Raw genomic sequence first — 27,081 nt, 5'->3', positions numbered from 1 at the left:
TCTGATGCAAAAAGAGTTTATTCCCGTATAAATACAAACAAATAAACCCGAGTCCATCCGGATAAGACCGCCCACACATTAGCTGCTCGGTCTTATATACTCTAAACTCCTCCCTCGCTGGGCTCCGGCACGTTTTTTCCCCATTGTCAGGTCTCTGCCTAATTAGTTAGTGTGTCGCAAGTGGCAGACTTGTGCCACCACCTGTTGGAGCCCCCCTCCCTCAACTCTGGCTCTCTGCCCTCAGCTTGTTAGGATTCTACTTTAGAGCTTTAGAGCATTGGATTATAAGAACTTACTTTAAAACATTTGACTATAAAACCTGAACTATAAAACATGTGACTGTAAAACTTGAAGGCATTGGACAATAGAAACGTTAACTACATTTTGACCATAAAAAACTTTACCTTTAAGACATTTGATTATAAAGATTCAGTTAAAACATTTGATTATAAAACTTTTGGATATATAACTTCAACTCTAAAACATTTGATTATAAAGTTTCACATTTTTTTCAAACATTCCCTCCTGTGGGACTGAAAAGTCCCATAGCAACAACTTTAAGTGATCATTAAGACGATTAGTATCACTCATGACAAATGCATCATCCAGGCACATTTTTTTCCAACAATTCCTCTGTCAGTCACTGCTGGATGAAGCTCTCCTCTCCACTCTACCTCCCAGTAACATGGCCCAGTCAGAGCCTCCACACCAACAAGCTGATGCTGCTGCTTCACCCTCTCTGGATCATCAGGACACAGCTGATCCTCTGATACACGACCATCCTCCTGATCGCTCACACTCTGACAGAGATCATTACTAACACCTGATGAGAGAAGAAGACAGACAACAGAAGTCATATATCAGTGTTGACAGAGAGGCCCTCATCAGCTGTCAGTCAGCGAGGCAGCACATCCAGTTTAAAGACCAGCAGAGACTTCAGTCTGTTCATACCACAAGTCTGAACAGGACTTAAGTACACAGTGGAACTTAACTGCTGAGAGACCCTGAACGCATCATGACTGCAGAAACAGAGACATATTCACTGCTTACTGTAAACATGGATTCAAATCAGTTTCTCTGTGACATTTTTTCTGTCAGGGATAATGCCCGACGAGGTGTCCATTATCAGGAATCTGTGGACTCGTGGAGGCCAGAGCCGCTAACACCTGAGGGTTTGACTGATACCTGGAACAATCATTACCATTCCATAATGTTCTGATTAGGGATGGGCACGGATATTCAAGTATTCCATTATTCTAAATGACGTGGGTATTCGACTATAGCTGTAGCTTATGGATTTTTTGTGTGCCTAAAGTTCATTAAATATTATACATTAGCTATATTAATCACATATTGTTCATTAAACATGTATACCAATGTCATTTAAAATGTGTAAAAAGTAGAAATAAAGAAAAAACATGCCTGGCACAGCAGCGTAACTAATTCATTATTTAAATCCGTCAGGATCGGACAGGATCACATGGCTGTATTCTCCTGTATTCTCCTGGACAGTGTATTAATATCAGCGCCACAGGGAGTTATGCTTGAGGATTATAATAAATGTACCTCTTAGTTCCGTGTGTGTGAGTGTGCGTCTGTTTCTGCGTGTATTAGAGACAGCGTGCGGCAGAATGAGCGCTCTGTCCCATAAACAATGTTATTCACTGTCAGCAAATACACTGCTTGTTCCTGATGAGGAAGAGCGCTACTGTGCGTCCCTGTGTGAGTAACAAACAGAGACTCTTGTGTTGTGAAGTCGCCGATGTAGGCCAGTCTAACTGATGCGCACTTTAAACAGCGCTGTGCGCTACACTTTGATTTTGTAGTGAGGTTAACCGGATATCCGATTTTTTTTAATATAATATTGGAATATTGACATGCCTTCAAATGCCCATCCCTACTTCTAATAACATGGAAACATTATTCACTCCTCCAGTAAATAAAACAGGTCTTGGACACCACTCTGCAACAGGAGATATTTCTTGTCTGCTCAGCTATTAGCGAGAAAGCTAACAATATACTTGCTACATTAAAAGTCAATAACATTGTGTCGGATATAAGTTAAATATAATGAGACATAATAAGAAGACTATGTAGCTAACCAGCCGTGTCATTGTCCTGAAATCAACATCAGGATTTGTACGAACAAATGATCGGCCATGTTTACTGTCGGCCGCAGAATGAAGTAGAGAGTTGAATAGTGAACGGGATGTCAGATGATGGCTGATGTGATCCACAGGATCAGTAAGTTCAGAGGGGCTGTGTACTTCCTGCAGCTCCTGTTTTACAGGCGCCATCCTGTGGTGCTCAGAGGTACTGAAGGACTACACTCAGTGCTGTAAATAAAGGTTTCTCTTTTCTTTCCACTCTCTCTTTCTTCAGCTGCATCCCAGTCAGCAAAGTTCTCATATCCTCCCAATAAGGTCAAAGAGCTGTTGAAGTCCCTCATTGCTGTAGGTCGATGTTAGCTCGTTAACAAGGTGCATCAACTGTAAACAGAGGCTTTGACTTTGTACCTGTTGCCATGGTCAGTCATTGTAGAAACAGGCTGATACTACGTAGCCAGCGTATACGTATCCACAACTACTTAAAACACCCAGCAGCCAATCACAATCAAGTATTCACCCAGAATATGGTATAACTACTTCAGTATAACTGCTTCAAATGTGAAATATCACATGAAGTGTAAAAATGGTCACAGAAACATTTGGACAAGCTGCTGTCACATGGACAGATATATAAACTATATATGATGTTAAAAGTCCTTCATGTTCATGCAAAGACTGAAGAGCAGAAACATCAGCTGTGATTTCTGGACTTCAGCAGAGGTTTTGTTCTGTACAAAGACCGTGGTTACTAAACGTAACCATGGTTCTGTGTAATAACAGACAGTGATTTGCAGGCTTCAGGCAGACTGATCTCAGAGCTGTGACAAAGATGAACTGATGAATTGTTTCGTGCTGAAATGAGAGAACGAACACTTTGAGATCAGATTTGATGGTACGACAGTTTGATGAACGAGGACCACTGTCTCTAAACATCTTGTGATGCTGTCAGCTGTAATCCAGCTTAATGTCCTGTACACATGAACACAACAACAACAGTTGTCTTCACATCAAATCAAACACGTGATCACAACAAGCTTCGTGCTGATCTGATTGGCTGTCTGTTCTCTCTCTGTGTTTCTGTCCAATCCTGAAGCCTGTCACTGTTCTCCTCTCACAGCTTCACTGAGGACAGCAGCCACTGGGAGGGTTGGAGGTTTAGCAGACAATACTGGATCTTTGCTGTGATAATAACTGTGTTTAGTACAATACTGCTGAAGCCAACATGGACTGACCTCAGAGTCTCCAGTCTACAGTGTGGACTCTCCACAAGATCAGAGAGCAGCTTCACTCCTGAATCCTGCAGCTCGTTGTAGCTCAGCTGCAGCTCTCTCAGATGGGAGGGGTTGGACTTCAGAGCTGAGGCCAGAGAAGCACAGCTCATCTCTGACAACCTGCAGAAGCTCAATCTGAATAAAGAATAAATGATGTGACTTTGGAGGAAAATGTTGGAAAAAGAAAATACTGAATATATTTGTTATTTTCTGCTCGTACAAACTGAAATAATTAATAAATGTTTCTATGACTGATTTATTTAAAAACATGATGTGGAATAAAAGATGAAATCAGGTGTTTCAGAGGTTCACAGTGAATTATACAGTGTAGGATTTTTCTTGTTCTATGAAGGTTTTAAATGTGGAACTCAACATTGCTCTGCTACAGTCAATGGACTAAAGCAGTGAAGAAGAAAATAGACTTCAGCATTAAGATACTCAGTGTGGATCAGTATAATATCAGCCTCATGTCTGCAGTTTAGTGTCAACACAACTTTCACATCATATTAATCTCAGCACAGAAGTAAAACATGGTTTCTGACCTCAGAGTCTCCAGTCTACAGTGTGGACTCTCCAGAAAACCACACAGCAGCTTCACTCCTGAATCCTGCAGCTCGTTGTAGCTCAGCTGCAGCTCTCTCAGATGGGAGGGGTTGGACTTCAGACCTGAGGCCAGAGAAGCACAGCTCATCTCTGACAAACTGCAGTCACGCAATCTGAATAAAGAATAAATGATGTGACATTAGAACATGGACTGTACTTATATAGCGCTTTTCTAGTCTTTGCGACCACTCAAAGCTGCTTTTACACTACATGTCACATTCACCCATTCACACACACATTCACACACTGATGACGGCTGTTACGTAAAGTGCCCAACTGTCAGCCAGTTATCACATTCATACCCGTAGGCTATGCCACCGGGAGCAATCTGGGGTTCAGTGTCTTGCCCAAGGACACTTCGACATGTAGCCTGAGGGAGCTGGGGATCAAACCTCCAACCTTCCGATGGAAAGACGACCGACTCTACCACTGAGCCACAGCCGCCCCTAGAATACAATGTTCCTGCATGAAATCCTTCAATGTTTAATAATGTGTTCAGAGCTGAAGAAGGTTAAGAAGGTCAAAGTTCAGAAAGTGGAAACTCCAAACACCTGAACACAACAGGATGCAGGTTCAAATGTGTGAAATACACAAAGTGAAAAAGAGCTCTCATTAATATTAATGACAACATGCTGCTACTTCAATAAAGACGCAGCGACTTCACCTCTTAAACTCTGCAAGTGTGACAAGTTCAAATATAACACACTCATAGTCTGATACAAGTTACAGTTTAGTGCTTCTTGGTCTGTGATGATGTTAAAATCTGTGATTAGGTTAAAAAGATCAAACATTTATGACGACTGATTCAAGTAAAGAAATATATTTACTGTATTTATCATAAAATTACCATGATATGTCATCAGAGATTAAGGAAACATATTAAGTTGAAATACTGGCTTCTCCAACAACAATGCTGCAGCCATTATGTTCTCCTTTAAAATTTCATTCCGGTGTGAAACGTCTGTGTGTGTTTTGGTCTGCGTGATCCCGCCCACTGCCCATTTCGTGACCCCAGGTTGCCAGATATGAAACAAATTGGGGCACAGGACTCATTACTTGTCATTGTCAAAGATCACGTCTTGTGTTCGAATAGGTTCAGCGTCCTCAACCTGGCAACCCGCTTGAGCTTCAAATCTGGGGAGGAGGGGACGGGGGGAGGAAACGCTCTCCAATATTTGGAATTTGGACTGCAGTACCCTTTTAAGACGCTAGCTGTCAATGTTGCATATTGTTCCTTTAAAAATTGTTACACTATTAAAATGGATGAAATGGGGGGACTCAAGATGGTGGCGTAGAGAGTGGCTACGCGTGACTGTTCTGAGCTCCGCACCACTGCACTGATATTTACAACATAACTCCGCCCAATTCAATATTCACGACAACTTTCTTTTCGGGTATTTTAATATGAGCATCGATGAGTATTTTCTGAGACGCCAGGACAAAATGCCACCAAAAGAAAGTAGAAAATCTGCCAAGACGAACAGACCAGAAGCTACTGCTAGCTTGCCTGACCTTTCCCCGGTGGAAGAAGAGCAACAACCGCTAATAGCTAACACCGAGGATTGTCCTTGACCCGGCTTTTCGTCAAACTATTCAGGAAATAACGGCAAACATAACCAGGGTGATTGATAAAAAGCAGGGGCCACTATCCCAAACTCTACAGGCCCACACTCGGCAGCTGAAAAAAATTGAGGAAAGAACCACTGAGGCAGAGAACAGGATCTCTGCGGCTGAACACACCTCAGAGGCGGCAGAACAGCGGATTCAGGTGCTGGAAAACCAATTACAAAGCATGGCCGAGCATGTCGACGATCTTGAGAACAAAGGCAGGAGAAAAAACGTACGGGTTATTGGCTTACCAGAAGACGCGGAGGGTAGTAACCCAACAACGTTTTTCGAGAGCTGGATACCCAGCCTGCTCGGGCTGGAGACGAAAGCCGGCCGGGTGAAAATTGAAAGAGCTCACCGCACACTAGCTCCGAAGCCGGGGCCGAACCAGCAACCGCGACCTGTCCTAATCAGGTTTCACAACTTCGCTGACAAACAGAGGGTGTTGGACGCCGCAAGACGCAGCGGGACCGTGAGGTACCAAGAGTCGAGCATCATGTTTTTCCAGGATCTGTCAGCCGCGGTTCTGCGCAAACAAAAAGGGTTTGATGATGTGAAGGTCGGAGGTTCGATCCCCAGCTCCGTCAGGCTACATGTCGAAGTGTCCTTGGGCAAGGCACTGAACCCCAAATTGCTCCCGGTGGCATAGCCAACGGGTATGAATGTGTTATCTGATTGACAGTTGGGCACTTTACGTAGCAGCCTCTGCCATCAGTGTGTGAATGGGTGAATGTGATATGTAGTGTAAAAGCAGCTTTGAGTGGTCGCAAAGACAAGAAAAGCGCTATATAAGTACAGTCCATTTACCATTTACCATTTAAAAAATGTTATGACCTGTGACACATTGAGACTGTGCACTTGGAATATTCGGGGAAGCCACTCGCCCATCAAAAGGAAAAAAATATTGCTATCTTTAAAAAAGGAAAAGATTGACATCGCTATGTTGCAAGAAACACACCTGAATGATGAGGAGCATTTAAAGTTGCAGTAGTGCGGCTTTGATCAAGTCTATTTCTCATCTTTCACCACCAAAAGCAGAGGGGTGAGATGTATCAAAGATAAATATGGACGGTATGTACTTATTTCAGCCTCCTTACATGGGGAGGATTTTGCTCTCTTAAATGTTTACTGTCCTCCATGCCATCCCCTTAATTTTTTGATGGAGACATTTGCCAAGTTATCTGATCTTGCGGTGGATAGAACTTTTGTAGGAGGTGACTTTAATTGTCTTCTGAATCCTTTGATGGACAGGTTTCCTTTAGGTGCCTTACCCCTATCAAAACAGTCGAAATCATTGGTCTCTGTGAGGACTTTGGATATGTGGACGTTTGGAGGACACTTCACCCTGCAGATAAAGAATTCACCTTTTTTTCTAACCCTCACAATTGTTACACAAGAATTGATTACTTTCTTGCCCCCAAACAGTTTGTAGAATCTGTTGTCTCCTGTTCAATTGGAAACATTATAATATCAGACCATGCGGTAGTATATATGAACATTACATTTAGAAAACTTTTCAAAAAACCCACAAGCTGGGGATGGACAACTCAATTCTAAAAGATCACAAATTCATATCATATTTCACTACAGAATTTAGGCAATTCCTCTCCATTAACTCCCCCTCTGCTTACAACTCATCTCTGCTTTGGGAGACCTCCAAGGCCTATGCCAGGGGGTTAATCATATCCTATACTGCTACCAAAAGACGTAAAAATATGGAACAACAAGCTTTATAAGAAAAAAGGTTAAGTATATCAGAGTGGGAATATGTCAAGAAACCTACAGCAGCTAAACTGAAGGAAATAACTGCTATTCGCTCTACACTAGACTCCTTGTTAACAAAGAAGGCGGGGGGAAAATTAGGATATGCAAAACAAAGGTTATTTGAACATGGTGACAAACCAGGAAGATATTTATCCAATTTAACAAAAGACGAAGGGCCTCTCAAATCATTGAGTCAATTTAAGATGGGTCAGGGACTTGCTCTTCTGATTCTAAACTAATTAATGACACTTTTAGAAATTTTTATACGAAATTATATCAGTTGGAACAAGCTAGCAATGCCAACACATTAATGGAAGCTTTCTTCTCCGAACTCGATCTCCAAACTGTATCACAAGATCAGAAATCTAAAATTAAAAATGCCCTGATCTCAGCGGCTGAACTGCGTGAGGCCATTCAACTCCTTCGAACAGGCAAAGCACCAGGCAGTGATGGTCTCGGTAGCGAGTTCTATAAAGAATTTCAAAGTCTTTTATTAGAGCCTATGATGAATATGTTCAACCACTCCTTTGAATGTGGCACCCTCCCACCATCATTAAGAGAAGCCAATATTTCTCTGATTCTTAAAAAAGGGAAATGCCCTGAGGATTGCGCCTCGTATAGGCCGATCTCGCTGCTGAATGTAGATTTAAAAAGTCTTTCCAAAGTCTTAGCAAGACGCTAAGAAGGCCTTCTACCAAGTATAGTGAAGGAGGATCAAACTGGCTTTATTAAGGGCCGTAATTCCTACAACAACATTAGAAGATTGCTAAATATTATTCAACTATCTGAACAGCAGTCAGTGGATGGGCTTGTGATTTCCCTAGATGCGGAAAAAGCTTTTGACCGCGTTGAATGGTCTTATTTATTTTTTACACTTGAACGGTTCGGCTTAGGTGATAGCTTTGTTAAATGGGTGAAGGTCCTGTATACCCAGCCAATGGCTGCAGTCATAACCAATGGACTTAGGTCCACAAATTTTATGGTCCAGAGGGGTAGCAGACAGGGCTGTCCTTTATCACCATCTTTGTTTGCAGTGGCAATTGAACCTCTAGCGGAAGCTATCAGACGAGACCCTTTAATAGCTGGATTGGATGTGGGTGAAAAATCACATAAAATTACATTATATGCAGATGATGTGTTGTTGTTCATGTTAAACCCCTCCGTATCAGTCCCTCGTCTTGTTCAGATTATTGCCCGGTTTGCTGCCTTTTCTGGATACAAAGTTAATTTCTCCAAATCAGAGGCGATGCCTCTGGGTAATTTGCAACAACCGCCAGATAACCCCAATCCTTTCCCATTCAAGTGGTCCCCTGCAGGTTTCATATATTTGGGTATATATATTACACCTAAATTTAATCAGATGTTTCAAGCCAACTTTAACCCACTATTAGATAAAATCAAACAAGATATGGAGAGATTGAACAATCTTCCCATATCATGGCTGGGCCGAATCTCACTTCTGAAAATGAATATCCTTCCACGTTTGCTCTATCCAATACAAATGATTCCCATCTTATTCAATCATAAAATAGTGAAAAAACTGAGTGGTTGGTTTAGTTCTTTTATCTGGTGTAAGCGAAGACCACGGATCAGGATGTCGGTGTTGCAGTTACCAAGTGCTATGGGGGGGCTGGATCTCCCAGATATTAAAAGATATCAATTGAGTGCCCATCTAAGATATATAGCTGATTGGATTGGATGCTTCCTCAATCTGGCTTGATATCGAGAAGTCCCTATCCAAGTGTCCCCTAAAAAATCTACTTTTTATTGATAAACTGAAATGTATTAAAAAGCTTTGCAGCAATCCTGTTACAATTAATACTATTAGAGCATGGAGGATCACACAGCATATGGAAGGCAGATCAGGACTAACATCGGTTTTCCAATTACTGATAACCCTGACTTTCTCCCAGGGACCTTGGACACAGCTTTCAAATGCTGGACAGCTAAGGGAATTTCTTCCTTGGGTAACCTTTTTGATGGCCCTACCCTCATGACTTTCAATCAAGTTATGGAAAAATATGGCATATCAAGAAATGATCTTTTTTGTTATTTTCAGGTCAGAGATTTTATTATAAAAGACACATCGCTGCTTGCTGATGTTAATGTCACACAGATAGAAAAACAAGTGCTTCTTTCTCAGGGGGATGCTTCCATTAGAACCTTTTATGCCGGTCTGAGGGATCGCTCAAGTCTCGGTGCTCGGGCGCTGGGAGTGATCTGGGAGAGGGAGCTGGGTGTTGTTATAACTGAGGAGATGTGGGATGACATCTGGGATAATGCAAGGAAGATCACAGTTTGTAATCGGACAACAGCGATGCAATTTAAGATACTGCATAGAGCACATGTTGCCCCCAACCGTCTCTCTAAATACAGAAAGGATGTCTCCCCACTTTGTCTTAACTGTAGGACGGGAATTGGTTATCTTACTCACTGTTTCTGGTCCTGTGTTGAGATACAGAAGTATTGGAGTGATGTCTTATTTGAAATACAAAAGGTTCTGAAGAAGGAGCTTGAACTTGACCCGGTTTCCCTCCTTCTGGGTCTTCCCAGTGGCCGTGTAACTGATATATATCAGAAAAAACTGTATAATGTTATGACATTTAGTGCCAGGAAAAATATTCTTCAGCACTGGATCTCGGATAAGGCCCCCTCAGTTGTGGGATGGCACAGGACAATAATGGAATATATACCTCTGGACTTTCTGACCTGTCTCCTGCACTACAAAACAAATGCCTTTGAAAGAATATGGAAACCATTTCTTGATTACATTAATGTAAATATTTCTGCTATAATGACCAGAGCATTTGTATAAAAAAAAAAACTATATTATTTCTCTTTATTTGGCTCCCGTTGTGTTTCACCCTGTGCTGTATAATGTATTTTTGGTTTTTTTTATGTTGTTATCCCCAGCTTGTTTTTGTTTTGTTTTTTGTTTGGTCCTGTCTTGTGTAAAAAAAAGGAAAATCAATAAAAAAGAAAATTTAAAAAAAAAAATGGATGAAATGCTAATTATGTGATATTTAGAAACATGTGATGTAACGCTGAAAGTGGTCTTTTAATTCCTCACCAGGGTAAATGGTAAATGGTAAATTAACTGTTGTTATAAAGCACTTTTCTCGTATTGCGACCACTCAAAGCTGCTTTTACATTACATGTCACATTCACCCATTCACACACTGATGGCAGAGGCTGCTACGTAAAGTGCCCAACTGTCACTCAGTTATCACATTCACACACCGTTGACACACTGGGAGCAATTTGGGGTTCAGTGTCTTGTCCAAGGACTCTTCGACACGTAGACTGAGGGAGCTGGGGATCGAACCGCCAATCTTCCGAATGAAAGACGACCGACTCTGAGCCAAAGCCGACCCATAGCACTTTCCTTATTTAAAGTGTTTAACCTTGTAAACACCTCCATGTGGTGTTTCTCATGAGCTACAAGACATATCAGGGACAACATCAGCAGTCATCACCACGGCTGGGCCTGTCTGCTTTTAAACTGCAGTGAACCAAGGACAGGCTGAACAACACGTTTTCAGATTGGCAGGTTTGAGACGTCACAAACCTAAGGAGCCAATCCCATTAATGGACGGGGTGATGCTATGCATATCAATATGTGTAACCTATGGCAACCACTTCCGTGATGCGCGAGCCAGGTGTAACTGTCATCGTAATTTTTTAAACTCACTACTGACTACTAACGTTAACGTTACTACTACTAATTACTACATTTCAATATAGCTAAGTTTCAATAAGTTCCCACTAAACGATGGCAGAGATGTGATTTGTTTTAGTGACGGAGGGGGCGGGTGGAAATTTGCAGAGTGGGCGGGGACTATGCAGATTCAGGAATTTTTAATGAGGGAGGAGGAAGAGATACTTTGGGAGGATGTTTATAAAAGGTAATTAAACATATTTTGCAGAACAAAAACATATCAGACACAATTTATTATTTCAAGCAAAGAATGTGTTAAAACATGACTGAAGCTGATCTTTAACTACAGACGTGTCTGAGAAACATCACCCGATCACTGTGTGATTATTTCTCCTCATTTTTCAGGAGCGTAACACAAGAAGCACCAGTGGCTCCATCTATACAAACTCATGTTGTGCAGCCAAACACAACAAACAAGAATTACAATAAAAACCAGCAGAAAATAACTGAAGAGTCGACTCAAAATACTAAAGTTTCCAAGATGCCAAATATGTCCGAATGAATTTTGGTGAATGTGAACAAAGACATGGACAGTATTTCTTTTAGAAATAGTGGAGCCATAAACTCAAAGCATCTTCACTTTAAACTTTTCAGTCGTTACAAGAAACAAATATTTTAATCGAAATGTTGGAAAAAGAAAATACTGAATATATTTGTTATTTTCTGCTCGTACAAACTGAAATAATTAATAAATGTTTCTATTACTGATTTATTTAAAAACATGATGTGGAATAAAAGATGAAATCAGGTGTTTCAGAGGTTCACAGTGAATTATACAGTGTAGGATTTTTCTTGTTCTATGAAGGTTTTAAATGTGTAACTCAACATTGCTCTGCTACAGTCAATGGACTAAAGCAGTGAAGAAGAAAATAGACTTCAGCATTAAGATACTCAGTGTGGATCAGTATAATATCAGCCTCATGTCTGCAGTTTAGTGTCAACACAACTTTCACATCATATTAATCTCAGCACAGAAGTAAAACATGGTTTCTGACCTCAGAGTCTCCAGTCTACAGTGTGGACTCTCCAGAAAACCACACAGCAGCTTCACTCCTGAATCCTGCAGCTCGTTGGAGCTCAGCTCCAGCTCTCTCAGATGGGAGGGGTTGGACTTCAGAGCTGAGGCCAGAGAAGCACAGCTCATCTTTGACAACCTGCACCAACTCAATCTGAAAAAAGAATGAAGACAAAATTACAGATTTTCCTTCAAATGAGTGGAGTGACTTTTCCATTGTGTTCTGTGGATCATCATGACGTCAGCCTTCTGCAGTCATCATCCAAATGTCAACAGAACATTCATACACCTTTTCATGTCAGCACAGGTTAATAACATGCTGCTGATCTCAGTCACGTCTGTAATTAGAGAATCATGAACACATCAGACATGTTGGACTAAACACTGTTCATTCATTCATTTATTAAATGACCTTCTTCTTACTGTATTTGGGGGCTTAGTAGGTCTATGTAATAAAAGGAGATGTCCACATTTGTTGAAGTCTTAAAATAACAGCCACATGCTTTCTGCACATTAAAGACTCATTAGTGGCAGCAATGATTCCTACTGTCCCCAGTGAGTGTGAAGTGGTCCCTTCCTAACAAAACTACACAGCAGGATAAACTCCATAAGTTCATGTGAAACTAATATGAAGCTTCAGCAGTCTGAGTCAGCCAAATCAAGTCTGTGTCCACCAAAGGTTCAAACTATTTACAACCAAATTCACTCTTTGAGTCACTATTCCTCCACTGCAGCTCAACAAGGAGACAGTCAAACACCAAACACTTGATATGTGTAGCTCAGTCTGCTGAAGCCTCTTATTAGTTTCAGCTAAACTGTAAAAGTCATTTTTGTGAAGTGAAAGAGTGTGAATGTTTGTCCTCCATCTCGTAACATTGGAGTCAGGTTAGAAGAGGATTTCTTCACAGACAGTATGGACAGAGGGAATGATGACAGATATAAAATAACTCTATAAATATATGTGCATATGGGAATGTGAGTGTTGTCTTTAGATTGACCTGAATAAATATGAACCTCTCCATTAAGACAAACATGTTTCTGGTGCAGACTATTGATTTGTTGTTGCTGAAATCTAAAGGTCTGTTTCTTCAAATAGTTCCTCAATGCTGACATGAAAACAAAGCAACACTTTGATCTGTTAGAAAGAATAACAGGAAATAATATAGAAGCTCAGATAACTCAAACTTAACGCTGTCATTCAGAATCATCACTTCATGTGGCTTTAACCAGGTGTAACACTTGTTCTTTTGAAGGATGCTGCACCTTTTGACATGTTCAAATGACTTTGATGTGTAATTTAATCTTTATTAAGCTTCTAAAGTTTGACTGAACTTTGAACAATAAAATCTGCATATATTTACAGTCTGTTCATGTTGTGAATCACAAACACTATGACTGATATTTTTGGAGTAATTACATCAGAGTCCTTTTTTAAATCTTCACACAGACTTTGAATCCTGCTCTGTCGTGTTGTTTTGGCCGCTGTTAGGCTGCTGTTTATTACTCTTAGCTCTGTTTGATGCACACCACACCACAGCAGCTGTGTGGGGCGTCAGCTTCTGATACCATGAAGATCATCACAGTTCCTTCCTTCACCTTTACTGAGCTCTGCATTCATGACTCCCTTTTCTTTATCGACCCTGTCTCTCTGTCTGTTTACACAGAAGCTCAAACTCTCTGCAGCCGGTTTTCATCTGCTATCATCAGATCTACGACATCGTTCACATCCCTCACACACATTACAGCCTCGTCAGTGCTGACATCATCTTCACTGTCTGATCGACACCAATGTGAGTCGTGTGGAAACTTTCAAACAGTGAATATCTCTTTTCTTTTCTTCACTTGTTGTTCAGCCATTTGGAAAGACAGAACATTTTAAAATCACTTCTTCAGATCTGTGATCAGGTCAATCCTGAAGATTAACCACCCAAAACTTTCAACCTCAGTCAAGGAGTTGAATTGAACACATAAGAAAAACTACATGCTACAGTCAGTAAACTGACCTCAGAGTCTCCAGTCTACAGTTTGGACTCTCCAGTCCAGCAGACAGCAGCTTCACTCCTGAATCCAGCAGATTGTTGCTGCTCATGTCCAGCTCTCTCAGATGGGAGGGGTTGGACTTCAGAGCTGAGGCCACAACTTCACAGTGAGTCTCTGACAGTCGACAGTTAGAAAGTCTGTTATGACACATAAATTACATGATATGTTACAATGAAAGAGCAACTTTGTGTTTACTTCATGACAGTTTGACACATCAGACTAAATAACAATCTAAGTTTGCTGTTCACCTCAGGGTTCAGCTCATCTTATCTTTCTGTGTTTGACATGAAACAATAATTCTCCTCACTCCCTCTCGTACCTGCACACTTTGCATCTTTGATTTGCTTTAATGTGCAGATAAAGGAGGAGAAAATGTCTGTCTCCAAAGAGTTAGCATGAGGACGTCTTGATTAGAAACCTTTTTTACAACTTAGTTAACAATTACAGTCGAGAAAGACGATCTGTCTTTGCTGGCTACCTGCTGCTTTCAGGTTCACGTGCATGAGTGGGAAAATTCAGTGACTGGTGTCAAGTGGGATCGAAACAAAAGGAACCTTTTAACAGTATTAGACGTGTACATATTTAAATAATATTATCATCAAACATTTTGATGTGTATGACAGCTGAGTGCATGAAGTTTTGTCGTCTACATTCTGTTGTGAGCATCTGAAGAACTTATTCAGCAAACAAACATAGTTAACAAACCGGTAAGGTTTAATTATCGTTACCATGACGTCATCAGAAAGATGTTGTCACTGTATCAGTATTAAGATCAATAACATTGGTGTGTATACGATCTCTTAAAGTCTGAATTTCACCATAATGTTCTGAGATATTCATCAGACCTTAAATATTGGTGGAAGCTGTGCATTTCCTGCTACTACTCTTCTCTACAGCAACAAGAGAGAGAAACACCTGTCAGCTTCTTTCTGTGAGCAACAGAATATCAGGAAACACTTCAAAACACAGCCATGTAACACAACCTCCCTCTTTCAAATGTGGAATTCATAAGCAACTAAATGCACCACTGCTCGGTTCAACACACTCAGGGGCGTTACTGTGACAGTCTGTGTCGTATGAGCAGCAGTTCACAGAAGCTAATGTTAGTTCATGTTAGCAAACTGTTCATAGATATTGTTGTGGAACGAACATTTCTGAATCAGTTTGCAGATTTGATGACGATTCTCTGCTTGTGCTACCAAATCACTATGTTACAGCGCTCAACATGATCCCATAGTTTTCACCTGTGGCCACAGTGGCTGCAGCAAACATGAGACACTCAATCTGAATAACACTAATAATACTTCTCCTTTATCTACAGCACGTTGTAGATACAAGTTTACAAAGTGCTTTGAAAACAGAAATACTGGATATATACAGAGCATCACAAAACAAAATAAAGTGCACTGTAGAAATAGAAAAAATAAAGTGGAGTGTGTTTGGTCCCCGAACATCCTCTGTCCTCACTTTGAAATGGATCCAAAACCAGTAACAGAAACATGACAGAAATAACTGCATGAAAGAAATTCTCTCTGTCTTCAGAAATCTGCTTTAGAAAATGAAACAGAACTTATTTGAAACTTTTAAGAATAGTGGTTATAGTCAGTGATTATATAGCACACCTTGTAGAATCTACTCATGTAGTAATAACTTTACTGATAACTGTTAAATACTGTTATATGTTGTGATTAAATGCTGCTGTGATAAAACCTCAACAACAAACTCTTAAATCCTTCATGTGTTTAAACAGGTTTGCATGTTGCCTTCATGAACCAATGCTGTATAGTAAAACAGTCAAATGTAACACATATTAGAAATTAATAGAACAGCTTTTCTTTCATGAACTTAACAGCTGGAAACAAAACTGACTGAAAAACAACATTTTTGCATTGAAAACTTCTGAAACAGCTCAAGAACGTCAGTGACAGAATACAAAAGACAATAGATTTATGAATAAACAAGTGGAACAGTATTTTAAGAGTAATGATAATTCTATAGTGTTGATATCTGAAGAACTAAACGACTTATTAACCCTGATTTAAAATGTGAATCACATCTGGACTTACCGAGCCTTTCTGCAGTTCCTCACAGCTGGAATCAGTCTCTGTCTTCCCTGCTGTGATGTGTTGTACTTCTGCAGGTCCAACTCATCCAGAACCTCCTCTGACATCTGCAGCATGTAGGCCAGAGCAGAGCAGTGGAACACAGAGAGTTCTTTCTCTGATCTGTTCTCTGACTTCAGGAACTCTTGGATCTCCTGATGTACTGAGTGGTCGTTCATCTCAGTCAGACAGTGGAAGATGTTGATGCTTCTGTCAGGAGAGATCTTATCACTGTTGATCTCCTTCAGGTTGTTGATGACTCTCTGGATGATTTCTGGACTGTTGTCTGTCCGGCCCAGCAGGCCTCCTAAGAGTCTCTGGTTGGACTTCAGAGAGAGGCCATGAAGGAAGCGAACAAACAGGTCCAGGTGACCACTCTTACTTTGAAGGGATTTCCTCATGGCGCTCCTCAGAACGACATCCAGGGATGAGAACTGTCTATCATAGATGTGTTTGTTCTCTTCTAGGAAAGCCTCCAGTACTTGTGTGTTGCTGTTTGTGTAACAGTGGAACATGTAGACTGCAGCCAGAAACTCTTGAATGCTCAGATGAACAAAGCAGTAGACTGTTTTCTGGAAGATCACACACTCTCTTTTAAAGACCTCAGTACAAACTCCTGAGTACACCGAGGCCTCTGTGACATCCAGACCACAGCGCTCCAGGTCTTCTTGGTAGAACATGATGTTTCCTGTCTCCAGATGTTCAAACGCCAGCCTCCCCAGCTTCAGAAGAACTTCCCTGTCAGCCTCCATCAGCTCCTGAGGACTCACCTGATGTCCCTCATCATACTTCTGCTTCTTCCTCTTGGTCTGAACCAGCAGGAAGTGTGAGTACATGTCAGTCAGGGTCTTGGGCAGCTCTCCTCTCTGGCCTGTGGTCAACATGTGCTCCAGAACTGTCGCAGTGATCCAGCAGAAGACTGGGATTAGACACATGATGTGGAGGCTCCTGGATGTCTTCATGTGTGAGATGATTCTGCTGGACAGCTCTTCATCGCTGAATCTCCTCCTGAAGTACTCCTCCTTCTGGGAGTCAGTGAAGCCTCGGACTTCTGTTAACCTGTCAACACATGTAGGAGGGATCTGATTGGCTGCTGCAGGTCTGGAAGTTATCCAGACGAGAGCCTTGGGAAGCAGATTCCCCTCGATGAGATTCATCAACAGGACGTTGACTGATGACTCCTGTGAGACGTCAGACACAACCTGATTGTTGGTGAAGTCCAGTGAAAGCCTGCTTTCATCCAGGCCGTCAAAGATGAACAACAGTTTACAGACAGCGAGCGTCTCTGCTGTGACCTTCTGTAATGCTGGATGGAAAACATGGAGCAGCTTGAGAAGACTGTACTGCTCGTCTTTGATCAAGTTCAGCTCCCTGAAGGAAAGCAGAATCAGCAGACTGACATCTTGGTTTTCCGAGCCCTCTGCCCAGTCCAGAGTGAACTTCTGCACTGAGAAGGTTTTTCCAACACCAGCGACGCCGTTCGTCAGGATCACTCTGATGTCTCTCTGTTGGTCAGGTAAGGATTTAAAGATTTCGTGGCACTTGATTGGAGTGTCATGGAGGGTCTTCCTCTTTGAAGCTGTCTCAAGCTGTCTAACCTCATGTTGGGTGTTAACCTCTTCACTCTGTCCCTCAGTGATGTAGAGCTCAGTGTAGATTCTTTTGAGGAGGGTTCCACTTCCTGGTTCATCAGTTCCTTCAGTCACACGTTCACATCTCCTCCTCAGACTGATCTTATGTTGATCGAAAACCTCCTGCTGACCACCTTTCACAAAACAGAGAACAAAATGAGACGAAACAAGAACATTTGACAATCTGGTGATTATCTTGTTACTAAAAAAGATCAATATAAGAAAATATAAAGTGTTAAAGTTGAGTCCAAATCAGCCTCTGACTGTGTGTCAGTGAACGTGTTTGATTGACAGCAGAGAGAACAGGTTGATCCTCAGCAGCTCGTCTGCAGCGCTTCATCTAAACAGCTCACTGTGGCTGTTTCTTCATCACTGCAATATTTAAAACTGATGCACTGATAAAATCATGCAGACGATGTTCACATCTTGTTGTGTAGACCTTCTTTGAATGATTGGAACCACTAACAAAGCACTGACAATCTCTGCAACAAATACACTACATTTCCTATAGCTGCTGCAAAATAAAATCCTCCCGCTGGTAGGGCTGTCACGGTGAAGGAATTTACCCTGCGGTGATTTAGGACGGCTCAACCGAGCGGTATGCGGTATTACCACCATGTATCTTTTGTTTTTTTATTTATGCTGATTTTAGTGAAGTATAAGTAAGCTTTATTGTCAGGCTATTGTTTCTTATATTGTTGCTTCTTAAATGACGAAGATTACACAGTTTTAACACTAATTAAATACTTAAATGCAAATAATATATATTTTTGTGCAAAACTCTTGGACAGCAAAGATGGGGACAACTATAAAAATGTTGATTTAAACCAGTAAGAATGTTTACCTTTATACAAAATTGGGCCATCGACTACATTTTGATTGGACATCACTAATTTGATCGTTATCTGCGTGACAGCGGGTCTAACTACTGCACTGAGAGAGAGGGAGAGACCCCTGTTTGAATAATGACTTAGGAGTGCTCTGCAGACATGTAGGTCTGTGAAGCTGGCTCAGCATATCAGTATGTGCTTTGTTTGTTGTTTAATGCATACAGTACACCATAAAAATGTTGCTTGAGAGACGCAGAAAACACGCTGATCAGTGGCAGCTGGCCAATAGAGGGCGCTAGGGCGCCGTCCCACCACTCCCGACGTCCTAGACCTCCACTGGACAAGACTTTACATTAATTTGTAATTTATTTTTATTTCATACATTTCTTTATTAGCAAGGTAAGTATTACATGTTGGTGAATAAAGTGTATAATCTGCAATAAAATGGAGATTCAAAATGTTTACGTCGTCTAAAGTTACTGATAGGTCACGTGTTTCCGGCCTGGGGCGCAAGAATCTTTGTCCGTTGACTCTCGTTATAAGTTGCACATGCGCAGTTTGCTCCTCTTCAATACAACAGATAGGAGTAGACAGGGCGCACATCACCAGCGCCCTGACAGCATTTATCCATCTAGCAGCAGCTGAAACCACCAACCACTAGGTGGCAGGTAAAAGAGAGCGAGCACGAGTACGAGTCATAAATTGGGTCAGAATTAGTCGGACTCGTTGACGTTCAGTGTATTAGACTGAGATTAAGACAGGCACGGCAGTGTAGTGTCAGCTAGGTACAGTATAATGGCAAAAGAAAATACTGTGATGTCACTGAAAGATGTGTCTCAGCAGCAGCTGGCCAAGAAACGCTGCACACTGGGCCCAGGTGAACTTCAGAGGCTACCTACAGAGGTGAGATAGCAGCTGTGTGGTGTTGGTCTTTTATTGTTGTTATTGGTGTTTGTTTTTAATCGTAGTAGTGCTGTCTTGTCAGAAAAGTGGGCAACAGTAGACCCAAAATGATGTAATAGTCTAGTTTCAAGGATTCTTCATTTGTCATGTGCACAGAGATGCAAAGTAAAACATGCGGTGAAATAAAGGAGATGCTCAGTTACTGTGTAGCAAAGGGATTAAAGATTAAATAGAGTACAATGAAATAATATAAAATTACTAATGCAAGATGAAGTGTCTCAGTATGGAGTCAGGCCACCACAAGCCTCCAGAACAGCTTCAGTGCTCCTTGTCAAATCTCTTTATATAAACACAGGGGGGATAAACGGTGCTTCACTGCTCATACTGGATAATATTTAGCCTAAGTTTATTAAGTTTACACATTTTATTTCATTTTCAGTTGATTTATTGAACATGGGGTTTCAAGTAGGCAAGCTACGATATTAAAAAGTCCTCACATCACCGTGGTACTGCGGTCACCGTGACAACCCTACCCGCTGGTTTGCTGATGGAAAACTTTCATGTGAATAAAATGTGTTGCTGAGCGGTTCATTGTAACAACAGACTGTCTAAGAGGTCTGTGTAGACAACACCTGGCTTGTTAGCTGAGCTTGTTATCTAAATAACCAAGTCATGAGTTAGCTTTGGCATAACTGTATAACTTTAATCATTTACTGTTTGCCAATCCCTCCCTCCTCTTCAGTTCCCCCCTCTCGTCCAAATACGGTCACTTCTGTATCCAAAAACCAAGATGTTGAAGGAAAATAAACTAAAGGCCTCAAAACTGTTGTCCACAAACAAAAGCGGTGACATCACAGGGGCTACGTCCCTCTTCCTATATACAGTCTATGGTGAACATCAGCAGTTTAAAAGTTCTTCCTGATGGAGAACAAGCAGCATGCTGATATTTTAAGCAAAGACAGGGGGCGCTACAATAAAATCACAACATGTTAAATATACATTTGTTTTGGGTTCAGATTTTTCCTCAAAGGAGAACACGGGACGAGTGACACAGAGCAGATATGTATGCTGGAGCAGAACACATCAGTTCATTTGTAATGGTATTTATAAAGATCTTAATGTTGGTGCTGAATGACACAACAAATGTGTCTGTATTAAAACAACAAGCCGTGTTTTCAGACACGATGACATCAGCAGACTGATGGACGGTCTTACTTTGTAAAGTGCTGGTCTCACTGGCTGTCTGCAGTCCAGGTGTTGTTCTGGATCTTTCTCCACACTGGGGACAGGAGGAGTCTCCTGATGAACCAGACTGGTCCCAGTATGAGGTGAGGCACTGTCTGCAGAACCAGTGTCCACAGCTGGTAGAGACTGGATCCTTCAGGACGTCCTGACACACAGCACAGCAGGACGGCTGCTCCTCCACAGAAACATGACTCCTCTTCTTCTCTCTGTGAACACATTTCTTCATGACTAAAATGATTTGTTGAATTTGGTAGAAAAATATCACCATGTGATCGACACTGTCTAGAAGCTGTGATAGCTCACGGAGAGCAGTAAAAGTGTTTGTCATTAATTAACTGCTTTCCTATCAGACAGTCTTATTAAACATTGTGTGATCTGCCTGTAGTTTGTTATTAATACAAACTCAACACTTCCTGCAGCTGCTTCACAGTAAAAGCCTTCCATTAAAGACAGCTGATTATGTGCTTCACTGTTTTACAGTCACTGTGGGCGGCTCAGCTTGAGTCACTTATGTTTGAACTGAGGTCAGAAGTGGCCTAAATTAAACTGAGGTAGAGCAGCAGGCTCAGACACACAGCATGTCACAGAGGTGTCACAGGTTCAAGTCCAGACAGGTGCCTTTGTTTTCAGTCTCTTTATGTCTTCTGTAGTACTATCACAAATACAATGATGTCAGTGTGCTGCAGTGTTTCATATGAGATGTTTGTGTCTTTCTCTCTAGTTGAACAACAACACTCACTGAGTCTCAGAGCCTGCTGTGCTCCTCGTCCTGAATAAACACATTTAAACACATGAAGTCTTTTCTTTACGTTTTCTAACCACATTGTAACTGCAACACGTTTCTGATTGTTCCTCCTGTTCTTACTTTATTTACATATATCCCAGCATGCAATGAAAGTAACACTTCATAACGCAGAAAACTCAGCAATAATAATCACTAAATTATTATTTGATGATATGATTATATTATTCTCAAACTCAGAATATATCCACCTTAGTTTGAAACAGTTTCTGCAGTAATAACTCTGCACCATGAATATAAATCTATTAGCAAAACATTTAGTATTCATCCTCAATGCATCGTCGTCTGTCAGGTCAGTTTACAGTAACAACAGTCTCTTACTTTGTGTCTGAGGGTCCAGGTTCATTACTGAAGAACGGAGGATGACCTTTGGACCGGTCACTCTTCAGAGACAGACAGCTGGATACTGCAGACTCTGCTCTCTGTCTGTTGGGCTGAACTCTGCAACACACAAGATGTTTGTATTTATATCACGAGTCCTTGATAAAATCTTCAATTCTACTGCTGCTGTTGATAAATAGGAGATTGAAAGGTTTGTATTCTTCTTCTTAGATTAGTTGACAGCTGTTTAAGGTGACTGACAGCTGTCACTGATACTAAGAGGAACAAATGAACTGAAATGAATCATATAAATGTTTTGTTTTATAACAGTAACAACAGTTATAATAATTGTTTCACCTCAGCAGTAGATAACAGTTTACTCTGTCCACTAGTTAGAGTACATCTTTCCTCCAGATGGCAACTGACAGCAGCCATTTAGTGTCCTGATAACATTTCGTCACCATGTTTTACACAAGCAGTGAGTTAAAGATAAGACAAGTCAACTGTCCCAGAGGGAAGTTCACCCTGGGTAACAGAGCTGCACACAGACACAGCTGCAAACAACTTTAAACTACATGTAACCAACAGTCGTACACTAAAGACAAAACAACAAACCAGAAAAATAAATATCATAAAGATATGTTTAATATTGCACAAACCAACACAATATTCTGAGTAAAAACATAAAAAATTAATGAAACATTTGAAGCAGATTTTGAACAGTAATGAATCCTATATTTTCTGGAGGTGTAAATTCTGAAATGGAGATTTCAAGTGTTTTCCTGCAGGAAAATCATCCGAAGTTTGTGGATATAAAACTGTTTTTTTTGTAGAACAGTTTCTGCATCATTAATATAAATCTATTAGCAAAGCATCTAGTACTCATCCTCAATGCATCGTCGTCTGTCAGGTCAGTTTACAGTCACAACAGTCTCTTACTTTGTGTCTGAGGGTCGAGGTTCTTTAGGTTCATTAGGTTCACACACAGTATACAGTTTAATAAAACCAGTCAGCGCTCCACCTGTTCAGTGTTCTTTATATCTCTGCTTGTTTTCGTGAGTTACTGACGATTTAATGTAACTTATTCAGCCAATCAAAACTTTGTGTCCACAGATGAAACAAACTTTCGAATTTACTCGAAGTTCTCTTTCCTCTACAGTCCACAGGTGGAAAAGTGACTCAGAGACTTTAACAGTCAAATGATACAAATGTTAATTAACACTCACCCTGCCTCAGCCTTCAGTTTTGTCTCCTGCTGCGCCATCGATTCAAAATGGTGGAGTCTGCTCCGTCGTGAAGGGACTGAACACTTTCACTTTCATGTTCCCGCCCTGTTGAGCCTGTATCCCGTGATCAGGTTGCTCCTCCCCTCTCCATTTACAGGAAATATGGTGAGTCGATGATGTTTCATGAACACGCTTCAAAGGAACTCTTACAAAACCGATTTGAATGACAGTGAACATCTTAAAAACACAGCTGCCTCAGAAAGACGTGTTCAGAATAGAGTTGAAATCTTTCACACAACATTAAAAGAAGGCATCGGTGATCAATTTAAGAACTGTGCACTGAACAGGATGAAAGACTTGAAGCTGATAATTCATGGAATGATGAATGGAAAAATACTCGCTGTACTGAAAACAAACAAATGCAACTTAAAATACTAAACAGATATTATTACATTCCTTCACAGTGATGCAAAATGGGCGTAAGAGATGATGGTAAATGTGTTAAATGTGGTGCTACTGAAGGAACTCTGCATGTTCTGCTGTGGGAGTGCAAAGAGTTAAAGATCTTTGGGATGGCGTTACAAAGCAAACGACAACTTACACCAATATTGACGTTCCACTCACACCAGAGTCATGTATACTGGGAGATTTGCATGACTTCAGTAGAGACTCTAGAAGAATTAAATCTCATCTTTTCTCATGTAGCACAAGTGACTATTCATGAAAATAAAACATATTATTTGCACTTATTAAGAAAGAGGCACCACCTTCTAAGGGAGGCAATTAAACACATTGAAGTTTGGTAATAATCAATGTCATTATCTGGTTTGTAAGTTCAGAATGTTTATTTATATTGAAATGATGACAGAGCTGATTTTTTTTACCTCCTACTGCCTCCACAGATGGTTACGGGTTAGGTAGCTAAGCTAACAGGTTAGCGTAATGGGTCTGAGGCCGGCTTAATGCTCTGAAACATTGAGGACAAATTCCTTGACACTCCGGGTGGGATCAAGCTACTGGAACCAGAATAACAGAAACACACCAAGTCCTTTCAATAAGCATATCTCACGCTCGGCATGCGAGCTAACAGGGGTGAAGCCCTGATACTGTCTTCTACTAATGCTGTGGATGACAGGCCCACCTGCTCTGAGTACACCGGCACCACTTGGACAGGGGACTCACTGACAGGGTCCAGTCTATTATTAATATAACAAAACATACGTGTCAGTATTAACTCAGTGTCTCAGTCAGCCAAGGTTTGTCTGTTTATTTTAATTCAATGGTGAACCTCCGGTATATTTCCACATCATACAGGGAACCATAAATAAGCAGCATAAATAACTACTTATGAAACTTTAAATTTCACTCATGAAGAAAGAGGCACAAGTTTCAAAGGAGTGAATTTAATCAAATAGAACTTTGATAACAATCAATCTCATGATCTGGGTTGCGAGTCAGAAAGAATTGATTGTTAGTTTCTGCTTGGAAAAATAAAACAGGCAACGACTACGGCTAACTTCTCCTGCAGCTGATCAACAGTTGCATTCCTTCCTTTTCTTCTATTAATTTATCTTTTATTTATTATTCCCACACATTTTTTATTTCTTTATTACAAAAACAGCAACACGGAAAGTAGGCCCGATGACATTTCCAGCAAGCTAGCATTGTTACAGTTGGGACGCCAGTTTAGCTCAGCGGTTTAATCACACGTCCCATGTACAGAGGCTACAGTCCTCGATGTACGGGCCCGGGTTCGACTCCCACCCTCGGCCCTTTGCAGCGTGTCATCCCCACTCTCTCTTCCCCTGTTTCCGACACTATCCACTGTCCTCTCTCCTTCAATAGAGGCATACAAAATGTGTTGTTTAACTTGAGGAACTACTTAAAATCACCTTTATTCTGCAACAGAGGCAATATTTTTGAATCCACATGTTCACAGGAGTTCTTGCAGACCTTTCGGAGCAGCAGTGAGTGTTGCTCTGAAAGGTCTGCAAGAACTCCTGTGAACAAGACTTGCTGGCTTTTTCAGAGATGACAGTTTGAAATGCTGTGAATTAGTATTTAATGTGTGAGAAGTTTGTTTGATGTGTGTCTGTGTGTGTAATGCTGCAGCCCTGTTACCATGCTGTACCAACACTCATCACACACACTCTGCTCATTTGCTCAGAACTAAAGTGAAGGAAAGTTAAACTACATGTCACATGAGCGCTAGCGAGGAGATATGTTTAAGGACTCATGGGAAATGTAGTTGTTCATCACAAAGCTGACACACTAACCAAAGTCCTCATTCTAAATGAGACGACCAGGTGTTGAGATTTCAGTGACAGTGATAGATTCTGGTTGATCTCAGATTACAGACAAAAGACGACAAGAACGTGTTCACGTGTAGAGAAACCCAGAGAGGATTTCAGAGCTGATCCTAGAACTAACACTGATCTGTTTGTGGTGGCAGATACTTCTATCATTAATCTAAGAAGTTGATAAATACAAAGAGGACAATTCAGATTTATTTTGATGTTCATGTCAAGAATAAAAATAAAAGTTGGTTTACATTTTGACTCAAACAATAAGAGAAGAATCAGATCCGGATTGAAGAAGAACAAGAACCAACAAAGAGAACCCAAACTGATCAAACTGTATGTGGAGCTTTAAATAGTATTAAAGGAAGTGATGACATCATGTTCTCAGTACCAAAAATACTCTGTTAAGGTTAAGCACCTGCCTTCTCATTGTGACTTTATTAAAGTACAAAAGACTTGAATTTCAAAGTAAAAGTACTCACAGGGCAGTGTTGTGTTCTTATGTTAGTGGATCATTATTGTTGATATATCATAATGTAGGAGTTACTTTATTGTTGTAGTTTGTCCAGGTAGAGTTCGGGTGGATTTTATCTGAACTAATGCATCATATGTTAACTGATCACATGTTTGTATTTAAAATGTTCATCTATGAAGTAACTTGAAAGTAGAGCTTTGAAATAAACGTAGAGGAGTCAAAAATACAACACTTCCTGCTGAATTTATTGGGCACAAGCACCAAGTAGATGTTCTCAGGTAAAGTTCAAGTCCCTCAAAATCTCCAAACAGCTCCTTAAGGGGAGACAAGAGGAGAAAAGTGGATGTGAAGAGGTTAATAAAACGTCAAAGCTTCCTGATATTTCTGTTGATGTTTCTGAGTTGTGTCCGTGTCACAGGTTTGATCCCAGTTTGTCTCCCTGTGTGTCTGTCTGAGTGCAGAGAAGACAAAAACACACTGATGTTTATGTCTGGGCTCGTTGTTGGTGCAGCGGCGCCACCTGCTGTCCACACCAGCAAACCTCCAGCTGAAGTCAGACGAGCTCTCTGTCTGTTCTTAAATCACACATCCTTCATGCTCTCTGCTGTGTGTGGGATGTTTCTGTGTTTTGTGTCACATATCTTGTGTTGTTCTGTGTGTGACGCACCCAGAGAAGTGATTTGTGAGCCTCAAGGACAAAATTCTATACAGAGAAAACACAAAACATTTCTTTATTATTTACTCAGGTTTTGCTTTCAGTTTCATCTTTTTCCTTTTGAGCGGCTGCAGGATTTTATTTTATACTTTGTAATCCCTCTCAACTACATTTATAAAAAAGGTTTTCTTACTGCAGATCAAGTTTCAGACACTAAATATATCATGAGTGTAAAGGACCTCAATACACAGTGCAGTATGTGTTTAATTCATGTGTTCATAATATGTAATTCATGGTTTTATTTTGACGACGTCACCTCTTTTGATGATGTCATTCATGTACTTGACGTAATCATCCTTATATTTCTCATTTCTGGAGAATTTCCTCTTGTGGTGGCTAAGTCTGGCCTCTGCGAGATGTCTGTTATCAGGCACATATGGCCTTTCCTTAAAGGGCAATGGCAT

The 27,081-nt window shown here is 40.8% G+C and overlaps 1 protein-coding gene across 1 annotated transcript; it reads right to left on the bottom strand.

The window, feature by feature from the left end:
- Positions 1-27,081, bottom strand: LOC138590762 (protein NLRC3-like). The gene is made up of 11 exons (XM_069661121.1): positions 26,934-27,081; positions 22,901-22,922; positions 21,962-22,081; positions 21,001-21,044; positions 20,809-20,889; positions 16,194-17,994; positions 14,091-14,264; positions 12,068-12,241; positions 3,922-4,095; positions 3,341-3,514; positions 1-823 (listed from the first exon to the last, which is right to left on the bottom strand). Exons 1-11 carry the CDS (start codon positions 27,079-27,081, stop codon positions 817-819), a joined length of 2,919 nt encoding a protein of 972 aa, XP_069517222.1. The 3' UTR covers positions 1-816.

This window comes from Semicossyphus pulcher, unplaced genomic scaffold (assembly GCF_022749685.1).
Source record: "Semicossyphus pulcher isolate SPU_LCO1_2020_fin unplaced genomic scaffold, fSemPul1.0.p SCAF_14, whole genome shotgun sequence".
NCBI classification, from domain to species: Eukaryota; Metazoa; Chordata; class Actinopteri; order Labriformes; family Labridae; genus Semicossyphus; species Semicossyphus pulcher.
This window is presented reverse-complemented; position numbering and strand designations above follow the sequence as displayed.